At 37.3% G+C, this 15,073-nt stretch overlaps 1 protein-coding gene across 1 annotated transcript in view; it reads left to right on the forward strand.

Annotated features, from left to right (window-relative positions):
* Positions 1–15,073, forward strand: part of USH2A (usherin) — a 790,277-nt gene that overhangs the window by 343,058 nt on the left and 432,146 nt on the right. The window contains exons 26-29 of the mRNA XM_021927201.2: positions 3,759–4,032; positions 9,181–9,384; positions 9,512–9,592; positions 12,189–12,380. Of these exons, the coding sequence (XP_021782893.2) occupies positions 3,759–4,032; positions 9,181–9,384; positions 9,512–9,592; positions 12,189–12,380 (751 nt within the window). The remainder of the gene's footprint in view (positions 1–3,758; positions 4,033–9,180; positions 9,385–9,511; positions 9,593–12,188; positions 12,381–15,073) is intronic.

The following is a 15,073-nucleotide window of genomic DNA, read 5'->3' on the forward strand; positions in this document are numbered from 1 at the left end:
CTCATGCTGTGGTGACCTTCACTGAGCATCACTGAGTCATCTACATGTGCATATACTGTGGAGGAAACAAAGATGTTTACCATTTGGCTCCTCCTCTTGAGGACCATATGACTGCACTGGAAGTCTATACGCCTTACTATGCCACACTTCCACCCTCCACCTTCCTCCATTCGTTGCTTTGTTACTGTATTAAATAATACTGTTAACTTTAAGTAACTTTACTAAAAAAAATTAAAAATTAAAAATTAAGACTGGGTACAGTAGCTCGCTCCTATAATTCCAGCACTTTTAGAAGCCTGGAATTACAGGAGGATAGCTTGAAGCCAGTAGTTCGAGACCAGCCTGGGCAATATAGTGAGACCCTTTGTATGCAAAAATACAAATAAAAGTAAAAAAATTATCCAGGCACTGTGGGTAGTTCTAAATACTTGGGAGGCTGAGGCAAGGATTGCTGAAGACTGGGAGTCTAAGGCTGCAGTGACCTGTGATTGCACCTCTGCACTCCAGCCTGGGCAAGAGAGCTCTGTCTCAAAACAAACAAACAAAAAAATCAATACACTTACATAAATATATACTGAGTGCTCACTATGTGCTTGGCTTTCTTTTAACACTTCCCATGCAACTGTAAAGGAAGCAGTCTTTCATAAAACGTACATTACAGTCTGCCATATCTGAGGACTGAGGCTGCTCACAGATTTCAACTCTTTCTATTATACTAACTTACTTCAGTATGCATGGTTATCCCCTGGAACTTGATAAACTCAGAATGTTTCCATTGCCAGAACCTTAAATCTCAAAATATAACCTCGTATCCCTCTAGCTCTCTCAGTCTCTCATTAAGTTCACCAAGGCATTGACACCATTGACTATCAGCCCACTTTCTAGTTAACTTGCTCCTTACCTGAGCCACCATAATGTATTTCTTCAACAGTATTTCTACCAATGCCCTGATTTTGAATCTTGTATTGGGCTTCACAAACCTTGACCAATCAGTCTAGCCACCTTGCTTCTCAGTTCTAGTAGCTAGATTGCTAAACACTATAGGAAAACTAATACAGGCGTGAGAACGTGTTTTGAGCTCTCCAATTCTTTTATTAAACAATATCTATTGTTTACAGGATTTTCTAATATATTTTAGGAGTAGAAAGTGAAAGAAAAGAATCTTAGGATCTAGAAACACTATAACCTGAATGTCATCAGGTAGTCCCTCACTGTCCTGATAAAAACAAGTATACATATTCAACTTTCAATCTCTCTATCTATCAACTTGACTGTATTTGAGGCAAGCCAAATTTAACTCTCTACTGATTCAGGGGAACAAATGAACAATTACTATGCTTACAACTAAAGAAAATATGTCTACCATCATCCTAGATTCTATCCCTTCTTCTGCAAGAACTTGTTCTACAGTCTTCCCTCTTTGTGTGTTCAACTATTCCCTCTCAATTGGCTCTTTTCCCTCAATATATGGAATGATTGAAATTTATTTTCCTTAGTGTTTTTTCTTTTGTCTATGAAGCCTCCTCCACTGTACTTTTCCTTACCTTCACGGTCAAGTGCATTGAAAGTGGTTACTTTTGTTATTGCCACTTTTTCATCTCACTTCAGTCCCTAAAATGACTGTACATTAGGCTCCTGCCACTACCGCACCTTCCTACGAAATCACTTTTCTAAAGTGGTCAATGACCCCCGCATTTCCTAGTCCAATGATTTTTATTTCTTATCTTATTTGTTCTTTTTCTGCTATTCTCTGTTTTTTTCTCATTCTTCCCTACTGATTTTCCAAAGTACTAGTTTCTCCTGATTTCATTAAGTTCTCTTAGCTTCTTTAAGGAGATCATTGTCACTTAAAAGAACTGTTTTCTACCATGCTGTCCCTTTAAAACATTAGTCTTGCTGAGGACACTAATCTTTTCCCTTTTATCTCAGTCTTTTTATACTCACTGAATAATCTTATTTATTTTGTGATGTATTTTCTCCATTTTACTTGGCCATCACCAAACTGCATATCTTTATATTTGACCTCCTCAAAAAGAGTTTCATCTGGATGTTTTATAGGCATTTCAAACTCAATATATCTAAAATGAACTCCCCCCTCCTCCTTGTCAATAACAACCCTCAGCCTTTCTTTCAAATGCTTTTCACAACGTGATGATGGCAGAACACTCTCCTACTTATCCAAAAAGATGAGAGGTGTTCTTAATTTCTCTTCATTCATCTAACTCATTTACCTTTTTACCAGGTCCTAATGAGTTGCTTTTACAAATACTCCTTAGATCGAGTCTTCCCTTTCATCAGCATCATCATTATCCTGGTTTTAATGACTCTCAATATGTTTTCACAATTAAATGCATTTCCTAACGCATTTCCTGAATTGTAGACGAGATTTGTTTTCAGTATGTACTTCTTATTTCTGGTAAGGTAAGCTTTTAGTGCAAGGTAATAGTGGAAAGAATATGAGTTCTGGTTTCAGACAGACACCAAACACTCTTTCCATACCAGACCCTCCTATCACTGAAAGTCCTTTAAAATCTGGCTTCTACATAGCTGGCAAGACACTACCTCAGCTCCCACCTCCATATGTGCCCTTTGTCTTACCTAAGTTGGTGCCTTTCTCTAAACCTGATGTTCTCATGTCGTGCATATTAGTCCCCCTCCTTGGGGGACCCTCCATGAATCTGATATACTTTCTAAAATCTTACTTTAAACCTTTCCCAACTTCCAGGGAGCAAAAAGCCTTCTCTGTTATCTGCTTTCACTTTACCCCTTTCCTGTCTTGATTGTAGCATTGCTCCCACGTTTGCCTCTGCTACTAGACAGCATGACTCTTAGGAGCAGTGTTTACCTTAGAGCAGCAGGTATATGGCACATTGCAAGAGACTCGGTATTTATCGAATAAGCGGATAGACAAATGAACAATTGCTTACCTGAGGTCCTTCCTGAAGATGATACTTTTATGGAAAAAGTCATAGTTTGCGTCTGGCATGATTTAATTTGTTTTACTTAACACAACTGATCTCAAGATTTTAAATATCCTATGGTCACTGATATGTTTCTAACAAAGTAAAAATATATTAGGTAAAATAATTAGGAGACCTTTTGAAGGAAAATCTATGAACTTATTTTTTACTACGAAAATTTGGGTGAAATATGTTCACATTAGAAAATGGTACAGTCATCTAATAGAATACACATAGAAGCAATTATGTTAAAGATTTAGAATAAAACTGAAATATTGAATCAAAATATGTCTTACAAATTTGAAATTGAGTTCACTAGCCAGTTAAAATAAGCTTAATCAAGCTTGACATTTCATTTTCTTATTGTCTTGTCATATTTTCCCCCAAATTAAATTGATACATGAAGTAGTATTTTCTCGTTTTCTAAAAATTCAAAGAGTCATAGTTCAAACTGTTCTCTTCTCTTCAGTCATTCAGTCACTTACACAGGGGTTTAATCTTTTAACTATGTTGCAGCAAAAATAAACCTTAGGTCTACATAACATTGCATCACATCGTCTAATCATTACTAGATATGAATTTGTTTACATCAATACAACATTCTTCATGTCAGCTATAAGCTTGAAAAGGATTTCCTATGTTCCTAAGCAGAAACTTAGGGTAAAGTGACACATTTCTATAGAGTGCTTTCAGGCAACTGTTTTATTTTTCTTCGAGAAATTGTCCTTCTGCTCTCTCCCAAACTGCCCTTCTGCAGCCTTTTTATATACCTACTTTCTTTTTTAACATAAAATACAGATGGAGCTGAAAAGTGGAATATTGAGCTTCCGGTTAAATACCAGTCTTGCCTTTACACAAGTGGATCTATTACTGGGGCTATCCTACTGTAATGGAAAGTGGAATAAAGTCATTATTAAAAAGGAAGGCTCTTTCATATCAACAAGTATGAATGGACTGATGAAGCACGCATCGGAGTCCGGAGCCCAGCCACTGGTGGTGAATTCACCTGTTTATGTGGGAGGAATCCCACAGGAGCTGCTGAACTCTTATCAACATTTGTGTTTGGAACAAGGTAAGTTCCATCTGGAGGAATTCACAAATCCATACAGCCCTGGTGCTAACAGATTTTGGTGGTTCTGTGTTTCAAGAGATAGCAATAGACTCAGGCTAAAAGCAGCACCCAACAACACCCCTTTTTCTGGAGAAATTTAAACCCTAAAAACTAATGGAGCACTTTTTCAGTTTTGTGTGTTACCCTTAACAGTATGCCATCGTTTATAATCAGCATATTTATTTCAATATGTCCTGGGTAAATAGTAGTTAATATACATATTATTATTGTGACATGTAATTATATATGTGGTATATAATTATATATACATATATTAATTACTATTTACTGAAGAAATATTAAAATAAATATGTTGATTATAAATAAGGTACCTGAGATGCTTTCCAAAGATGATATTTATATGGAAAAATTAGTAATTTATATATTTATTATATGCATTATATAATATACACATATAATGCATATTTTAAATATATAATGCAATTATATGTGAGATATATAATTATATATGAATATATGTGTACACATACATAATTATATATAATGCATATAAATGTATTTCCTCATACGTTGAATACTGATCATTATTTGTATTTACAGATGAAAAAATAAATGAAGTTGCTATGCACAACTAGTAAAAAATATTAATGCAATTCATTGCCTTTTCTTTCTTTGACATAAATGCTAATTGTCTCCATAGTTTTTCAGTAGAGCATTCATGTGGAAAAAAACTGTGGGGTGTATTTGGTTGACTTCCAGACATACTCGTGAAAATCTATACATTGTAGATTATCAGTAACCATAAGAGAAAGAAAAAGTGCATTACTTATAGTTTAGGTAAGAAGTTAACTCATAGAAATTTGAATGTAATCAGAGAAATAATTTGAAAAGGCTAACAATATCTGTGTATCATTTCTTGTGACAGTCATGGTTCTGAGAGCTTACATGAGAATAGGTGAGTCAGTTATTCCTAACAAGTGTGTTAGGCATTATTATTTATATCCTCATTACAGATGAGGAAACTGAAGAGCAGAGAGGAAGGTAACTTTCCCAAGGTCACATGGCTAGTAAGCATATAGAAAGACACTAAGTCTCTCTCGGGCAGCCTGGTATAAAGTCAACTCTCCTTAATACAATCAATGCTCTCTTTTATGGGCATTGGCCAATGCTCCTTTGTAAAGTGGGGAATGCACAGTAACTTCCAGCATGGGACCAAGCACACTCCCAGGTGTGGAAACGGTCCTTTACGAAGTTCAAAATCTATGTACCCTGAATGGTTAAAATTTTCATGAAGCAGTCTTTGCCTATTTGGTAAGTACATAAAGATTTAAATGCCTTTGAATAGAAAATATATGGCAAGCTCTTAGGAGACTTTTAGAAGGGTAGTAGTAAGGAGTTAATGAATAACTGGGGTGTAAGACAGTAATGACATTTTCAAGGCACTTAAGGTGTAACAGCAGCTAAAAATATTACATTCGTATAAGAACTTCTCCAGGTTTTCAGGTTTCTGAGGTTAGAAAGAACTTGAAAACCCTTTGTATGAGTGAGATTACTTAATCCTGTTTGCTTCTGGGGGAAAAAAAAAATGAAGACAAGAAACAAAAACCCTGCATATACAGCCTTGTTCTAAAGACATGGTCCTAAAGACATGGTTAAAACTGAAATTGTAAGATAATAACAGAAGTTTAAAATATCGCCATAGACCCAAAGGGAATAATTTTACCTACATGCTATGACTAAGTCTGTGATACTGGAAGGTATTTTATTTATGAGTAATATTAAATGTTTATTAGTGTAGTAGCATCCATATCAGTGGTTCTCAAAACACTGAAAAAATATTGACATATGGTAGCTGGAACATGGAAGTCAAAATTAGCTATTATTATTACTATTCAAGATACATTGACATCACCTGGAATGGTTATTAAAAATACAGATGTTAGGGACCCCTGTCCCCTAAGATTCTGACTCAGATGCTTTGAGAGACACTGATCTATATAAATAACTGCATGTTTTATACAATGACCAGGGAGACTAGTCACAATACAGAGGTGCAGCATAAAAGTAGTCAATTGCAGTTAAAACGAATCATGTTCACTTAATGTATTTCTTTCAACCCACTATCAATTGTCTTAAAAACCTTTTTCCTTTTCTCTGCTTCTTAATTAGCACCTTTTTTTTCATCGGAAGCTCTATTTTTTGGTCATATGAGTACTATTTTTTTTTTTTAATACACTAACATTGTAATCTTCTCCGAATCAGATACAAGACTAATTTTATTTCTTGTTTTGGAAATGCTGGGCAACATAATTTGCTGAAGATGTGCCAGCTTGGATGATGAGAGTTTATCTTCTTAGAATGATCAATGAGGATAATCATTTACATCTAGGTTGGGCATGACTGGGTCTGGCATGTGGTCTCACAGGCAATGCTCTGCGCAATCCCCTCCATGGAGAGGGAGGGAGTAGGGGCTGAAAGTTAGCTGACCTGCCAAGTCAAGCACCCTGCAGCAGTACTGCCTTCCCTAGAAGAAGGGCTAGTGTTTTTCTGATTAGTCACCCTAGAGCTCTGGGCTATCTTTTAGGCATTTAGAGGCCCAGGGGTGGTGGCGTGGATGGGGATTTTTTTGGATTCTCACAAGGGTAGTGGAGTAAGAAAATAAGGCATTTCTACTCCTCTCACAAACATCCCCTTTCTCCTCTTGTCCTCACATCCCATTCAAATGTTTTAGGTGACTGGGGAGCATTTCTGGTGGTACAGAGTTGAAAGCATGGGACAACATTAACTGAACTCTTTGGTTGCCACTGGAAGGATGCCACTGGAAGGACCCTGCACTAGAGCTCAGCAGCTTCAAGAGCTCAGCAGTCTCCAAGGCCTGGGGCCACAAGACCATTTCCTTAGGAGGATTTCTACTTACAAACTTCATTTTATAACTAACTCTCTGGGCCTTTTTCTTCATCTCCAAAATGAAGAAAGACGTATCTCCCTGGGCTTTCCCAAATTGAAAATTTCATCTTGTGAATTAATTTTTATTATGGTTTTTGTTAAATTTTTAATTTTTTTTGTTTGTTGTGTGTGTGTGTGTGTGTGTGTGTGTGTGTGTGTTTTGTGTTTTTTTTTGAGACGGAGTCCTGCTCTGTCGCCCAGGCTGGAGCGCAATGGCCTGATCTCAGCTCACTGCAAGCTCCGCCTCCCGTGTTTACGCCATTCACCTGCCTCAGCCTCCCTAGTAGCTGGGACTACAGTTGCCCGCCACCTCGCCCGGCTAGTTTTTTTTTTATTTTTTAGTAGAGACGGGGTTTCACCATATTAGCCAGGATGGTCTCAATCTCCTGACCTTGTGATCCGCCCATCTCGGCCTCCCAAACTGCTGGGATTACAGGCTTGAGCCACCACGCCCGGCCTAAATTTTTAATTTTTAAAACATTATGGTAAAATATAGGTAACATAAAATTTACCACTGTAACCATTTTTAAATGTACAGTTTAGTGGCATTAGTTACATTCACACTGTTTTGTAGATATCACCATCATCCCTCTGAAGAACTCTTTTCATCCTGCAAAGCTAAAACTATGTACCCCTCAAAAAATAATGTGGGATTTCTTATAACAGCACTTGTTTGCCAAGCTGCCCTTCCACTGTTCTCATTTTGTTGGTAGGGAAGTCAGGGTACAGAGAATTTTGATACTACAGCTATGTGCCATCAGAAAATTACTGCTGATGAATAAGTTAAAATTCTTAGCTTTTGAATTTGCCAGTCAATGATTTTATATTGAGCTTCGTTGCTTTCAATTCAATTCACCCAACTTATTGAGTGTCTACTGTGTGTTTAAGATAGACTAGCAGTATTGATCAGTCAGGACTAAAAAAAATGTGGATAATAGTAAAAGACATTTAAAAGGAAATAGGCTGCAACTTAATGTGTTAGAAGGCATAATAGCACATCATATAAATGCTGAGGAGAACAATATGGTCATTGTTACTATTAACTTATTTTACTGTTATGCATTGCATTCTATTTTATTTCCATTTCCTGCTGCTGTGCTTTAATCTTGAAAAGAGCTGATCATGTGTTTGAGGCCTTTCAAACTTTACAGTGTTTTGTTCAGAGAGAGAGAACATGCACGCTACAGCAATCTCAAACTAGGTCCTGTTTGTCCCAATGTCGTGCAGTTTTCTGCGCAGAGTACTGCCAGACTTCACTGAGCTGATCTCTGTTTTCACAAAATAGCATGTAATTCAAAGCCACTGCTATTCCCTGGCTGACTGGATGCCTTTTTTGTTTGCTGTCTAACAAAAAAGTGGCAAATACTCTAAATTCGTTTCATCCGCATTCTCTGTTAAACTTCACAGAATGGTACTACACACTGGGTGTTCTAAGGGCACCTGTGTAGAATACACATTCCATGAAATCTCATGGTGTTGCTATTGCCAACACTGAAGGCTGGCCCCTGTCATGCTAATGGGGATGTAAAACTAGTGACCATTTTGTATATTCAAGATTATGGAACTCTGTGAAAAACGATAGAGCATAGTGACAGCTCTTCCGTAGGCTGATGTAACTAACTCAGGCTAAATTCTGTACCTCTGAAGTGATTGTTATGCAATTCATGGCAATATTTCAGGATTCTAATATATTTTGAAATTATGTTCTCTCTCCTGCTATTCTGCATAAAATCCTCAGAGTGTATTTTTCCCCAATGAGTTTATTGAATAATCATGCTAATTCAAATATTATTTTTTGGCATTTAAAACTGACTTATATAGTCACTTAATTTTTCAGAATTAGGAGACATGGGGCTATCCCCCTACCATAATATGAAGTTGCCTAAATTTTCTTTTACGGGAAGAAACAGAATTTAGAAAATGTGGGCCTAAAGAGGTAAAATAAATGCTTTTTCAGTACCAGAAGTTAAATTAGAATTATCCATGAATGTGTTTTCCAAATAACAGAACTATATTTCTTTGCAACAAATTAGCTTGATAAAAAGTAGGAGGCATAAAATGTTTCCCAAGAAAGACTTGAAAGTCTAGCAATTGTGTCTAACCACCCCCCTTCCTCAAAATGTAGTACTGCAGAGGACAAAAATGATTGGTAATTAATGACTCAAGCCCTTTATGCGATACTAATCCCTTACTATTTGCTAGGTTTCGGTGGTTGCATGAAGGATGTTAAATTTACACGGGGTGCTGTCGTTAACTTGGCATCTGTGTCCAGCGGTGCTGTCAGAGTCAATCTGGATGGATGCCTATCAACTGACAGTGCTGTTAACTGCAGGGGAAATGACTCCATTCTGGTTTACCAGGGAAAAGAGCAGAGTGTTTACGAGAGTGGTCTCCAGCCTTTTACAGGTAATGTGGAGGTCCTCTAAATTAAATGTTGCATGTCTCTTATTCATTCCCCTTTCCCTCCCTGCCAGTCCCCTATTAGTCTATATGAGTATTATTTTAATCTTGCTGCATCTTATTTCCATTTAAGAATACCTGTATCGGGTGAGAGCCTCGCATGAAGGAGGTTCAGTATATAGTGACTGGAGTCGAGGACGTACAACAGGAGCAGGTAAATACTTACCTTCAAATGCATATGTGCACACACGCATGCATGTATTTGTGCATGTATATAAAAGGAAGGACTATTACCCTGAAGTAGTAATATTTTTGTAGTGTTCTGACAGAACATGCCTTGATTTGAAAATACATCTGTCAATGGCTAAAATGCTTAGCAGATCAGTGCTTTTGATTTGTCAAGAATTCACTAAATATTTACTCAGAATTGATCCTTTCCTCTTAGGATGCAGAAGAAAGGAAAGTTCAGGTTGTCTTAAGGATGTAATAGTCCCACCTACCAAATATGCTTAAGGATAGGTAACCTTTACAGATGGCGTATATAGCAAGAAGTTGAAGTCAGGGATTAGGATTATCCTTGGAAGGGAGTGGCACCCTCTTGACTTTCTCATAGAAGGCGCATTGGAAACCTGCAACTGGTTGGAATCAGGTGTGTCTATGACATCATTGCAGATGTTTGCCCTGTTGTTGACTATTTGAGTCTTAGAATGACTCTCCCCAGAGGGAAAAAAAATTGCTGATTGGTTTAATTTATTTTGAGTTGGAAAAGAACCAACTAGGAGACAGTATACATTAGACCTAATCTCAGACTATTGACTTCTTTTGTACTTCTGACTGGCCACAAAATCTTTCCCCATAATACCCCCACAGGAAGGCATTCAGCACAGAGTTTTGTGAATCAGTGGCATTCTACCATTTTGGGTCAAATATTTGTCAGGAAACTGAACATATCTCCAAATGATTGCCACTTAATGTCTCTGTAAGAAAGTTTATTTAGCGAGTAACAATTTGTCTAAAGATGCGTTTCCATCAAGATATTCTCTTATACTTAATCTACAGTGGGTTACTATGCCAGGTATCCTTTGAGGAATCTTCTTAATCTAAAATATAATTAAATACTGAGATAAGCAACTAAGAATAATTTTCAAGACTCTCTACCTACATATTTTCCAGAAGAGGACAACTTGACACTTTTCCAGGATGATTTAAATTATCACCTATTTATAGGCAAGACAATGAGCTGAACGATCTCTTAAAATCCTTTTCAACTTCAGGGCTAAGAGAAAGCTCCAATATAAAATACTCACTTGTAACTGACATGTTCTCTCCTCCTGTTTCACACCCTTCTACTTTATTAACAAATATAAAGCCTGCTTTGAGTATAATTCTGCAACGTTAATAGGTGTCTGGAAAGCACATTGCTTACTTAGCTTAATAGTCCCCACTTTGAGTACTACTGAGAAAGTACACAAATACAGCTCTGAATTTATAGCAATGATCTGACCACAGTCCTATGCCATAAATTCATATTTACAATCTGACCACAACACTGAGCAGCTACATGCTCCCAAGGGTTGGAGAATAATTGCACTATTTAATTATTTTTGAGTCAGTTTTGCTCTGTCCCTTATGAGAAGACCATCTGTTAGACAGTACTGTACTTTGCCCTGTACCACATTTCAGAACTAATAAAATCAACATCACTCCCATTGTCCCTTTCCTTGCAACTCGATCGTGTGGCCTGTGTGTTTTCTATAGGTGCCCGTGGTGTTTAAACAGCTCAGAGAGTGGTTCTCCACTTTGGTGTTTCCTCTTATCCTTTATGTGCACTCTGTTTCCCTTAAAGCTGTCCTATTTTATTGGTCTGGACAGTAAAGTCGGAGAGGAGGAGATTTGATGTGGAAAACCAGAGTGATCCTCCATCGACAGGGCTCAGGAGTCCATGAGCAGCTAGAGCAGGTCTCTCATCCATCATCCTGCCACAGAGTTCCTTGGGCTCTTTCTTTGTGTCCCCAGTGCACTCAGCTGTGATGAAGTTTTTACTGATCAGAACTGTAGAAATGTCTAATAAATAGTTAAAGGTTATAGATTTTTTAAATTAGGGGGCTCAGCTTGTAAGTAAGGTTTTGTAGTTCTTTTAAACTTCTTCATTTTGTGATATTATTTTCAGATATTCTGCAGAACAAATCTTTGAAAATGACTTTGTAGAATCTCAAGGGCACCAGCTCCTTTGCCCCACTCCCCACCCCCAAAAACTGCAATTAAGAATATATTCCATATATCATATCTGGTAGAACTTTGCTTTTTAAAAATTAATTAGAAAAACAATCGCATTTGGAAAATGGGTCCAGGCATTCAAGTACAACACAATCACATTTGTGATCTTTTTTGGCTAATACATCGAAGATATAAAAGTGTCAAACCACTATGTATAATAACAGTCTAATTATCTTGCTTCAAAGGGGGTACATCATTATATTGCTTGAACTTGTTATCTGCCTACCATCCACCTCCTTCTTTATGAGTGATGTTTAAACATGTCTGATACATTAAATGTTTTTGGAAAACCTGGACTAGACTTGAAAGAATGTTATGTCGATGGAGTTTTGATGGTTCTGAAATATCGCTTAAACTGAATGGCTCAAGATGTGCAGTCATATTAAATCAATGCTGAAAAGTTACAACTCTAATAAATTGTATTTATGCTAATGGTTGAGTCTGATTTACTGCGGCCATTAAAAGTGAAGAATAGGAGCAATAGTCTTCTCAGAACTGCCATTTTCCCTATTTTCTCTTTTATTCCTTCACAGCTCCACAAAGTGTGCCAACTCCCTCAAGAGTCCGCAGCTTAAATGGATACAGCATTGAGGTGACCTGGGATGAACCTGTTGTCACAGGAGTAATTGAGAAGTACATTCTGAAAGCCTACAGTGAGGACAACACCCGTCCACCCTACATGCCCTCTGCCAGTGCTGAATTTGTCAATACAAGCACCCTCACAGGTAAAGGCGATTCTTTAACAGAGTAGATCTTATTAACTTCCTTTTTGTTTGAATTTTAAATAAAAATCTTCTGCAATTTTTTTTTAAATTTATTAAATATAAGTGTATTTTACCTGATTAAGAACAACCACCATCTAAAGTAGTGGAAGCCTACATCTACCTAGGATAAAAAGGATAATTCTACAATGTGCATGGGCTCTCATGAATAATTTTATTCTAAGGTAGAGATTCTCTCTATCCCCCCAAAGATTACATCATAGGTGGCTATAGCCCTTTAACACCTTATAGACATCTTTTGGAAATCCTAGGTATAAATACTTATTTCACAAAGCAAAAATTTACTCTTTGGGACTAGCCCCAGTTCACACCACTATTATTTATTGTAAAATTGCTGATTAAACCTAATTATCTCAAGGTGGAGGAGTCTTAGAGCCCTAGTTATTTGGACTGGCAAATCAGTGAATCGATTTCTCACAGTGCGGTGTGCCATGAAGAATGATTATAATGAAATATACTCATACACACCACTAACACATCTCACACTCAAATTCATGCATGTGTATTAAGCGCATTTTTCAACTTCATGAAATATTAAAGCACATTTAAAGGGAGAGTTGAATTTAAGCCTTTGATAAAAAGAAAGTAAATGTGTCAACTTTGACAGAAAAAACATTTTCCTCTATCAAAAAATCTTGTAACATGAACCATCAGAATGGATGTTAGAAAAGCCCTAAATATTTCCCCAACATACCTGCTGGTCAGTTCCCCCAAGACTTGGCTTCCTTTTTTTAGACTCTTTGGAATGTACAGCCCAAATATACCACCAACTTTTAGCAAAAGAAAAACAAACAAATTCACATCCTTCACTTCTTTCCTATTTTACCCTCCTTATAAAAACCCAACCTGATTAAGCCCACAGCTTGCCTTTTCACAGGTTGCACATGGCAGCTACATGGGCTGGAAAATATCAAGTAGTTTATTGCCAAAACTGCTAAACCCCACTTTCAAATGAGCACTCAGTAATGACACCAATCCTACTATATTTCCAGAATAGTCTCCTTCTCCCATTCTCCTCATTAAATATTTTATATTTTCCCAAACTATACACATGCTATCTCCCTTTCTCATCCCACTCAGCTGACAATGTTCTATTTTAGATCAAATTAGACACCACAGATAAAGCAATCTATTGTATAGGATTTCTGTTACTTTCTTACTACCAAATGTATGTATTAATTGCATTTTTCTGCCTGATGGAGTTGTTATTAGGGGTTGGATGAATGAATGCATGCTAAAACACTTAAAAACATTTTGACATATAGGAGGTGTGTGCTATGCTATCATTTTCTTTTCATTATTATTTTTTATTTTCACATTTTTTCTTTTCTGTTTTACAAAGCTTCTCTTATCCTATCAAAAATAGAAATCTTCACAAGTCCTCTGGACCCTGACTCTTCCTGTTTTTTCAGAGATGTTACTGATAGCTTACCTTCTTCTCACTTACATGTTTAATGCCTCTCTCTGGTGCAGTAGAGTATGGCCCAAGGACCAGCATTACTAGCTTCATGTGGGAACTTACTATTAATGCACATTCTCCTGCCCACCTGAAACCCACCAAATCAGACACTCGGGAGGTGGCTTAGCAGTCCTTGTTTTAACAAGCCCCCAGGTACACCTGATGCATGCCAGAGTTTGTGAACCACTGACTGAGTGGATTCTTCTCAGGGTCATTCAAACTCTTTTATCTCCCATTGTTAAAAACCAACACACTAACCCAAACCAATCACAAAAATCTTCATTCTGTCCAAACTCCCAGCTGTTGCTCCCTCTCTCCTCCTCTCGGCCTTCGTCTGGCATGAAGTATCGAAATTCATTTTGTCTTCACTTTATCTGGCCTCTGCTCATTACTTTTGTGATGAGCACCAAGAACTGCCATGTTTACACAGGCAAAAAACACTTGGCACTCTATGTCTTCACCACTCTTCAGTATTCTCTACAGTAACTCTCTCATCATTTCTTGAAATATTTCTTCACTTCTATGACTCTTCTGCTTACCTCTGTGTTCTCCAGGAACCCTGTTCTCAGTATCCTTTGCTCACTTCTTCCAAAGTGTGATGACATATTGAAGAGTCTCAGGATTTAGAACTGGGCTGTCTCCTCTTTCTCTTTCATTTTTTTTCTGGCTTGCTCCAAAAACCTTATTGATTCTCATAAATCAAATACCAGACAGATGCTGCTGTTGACTCCTAATTGCACATCCCACCTAGACATCCAAATGCCTGCATCCTAATAGGCATGTGGACACAGTGACATTTCCAACTGGATGTCTCTCACCTTTTACACTTTCCAAACCTCAACTCTTGCTTCTCCTACATTCTCATAGATACCTCCAGCCACCCAGTCAAGAAAGTCTGAGAGTTACTCTGGACTTTCCACCTCCTTCACACCTCATATCCACAGTTGTCATTCTATTTCTTAAAATATGTGTGAAGTTCGTCCATTTCTCCTCTAATCTACTGGTCAGCCCAAACCACTACCATCTTTTGCCTGGACAACTGCAATACTTATCTTCATCTTTCTCATAACCTTTTTTTTTTTTTTTCTCTCCTTGGCCATGAGTCTATTCTACAGAGCATCCAACATCATATCCCTCTCCTCAAATTTTTTCTTTCTTTTTTATTAATTATACTTTA

This window comes from Papio anubis, chromosome 1 (genome assembly GCF_008728515.1).
Source record: "Papio anubis isolate 15944 chromosome 1, Panubis1.0, whole genome shotgun sequence".
NCBI classification, from domain to species: Eukaryota; Metazoa; Chordata; class Mammalia; order Primates; family Cercopithecidae; genus Papio; species Papio anubis.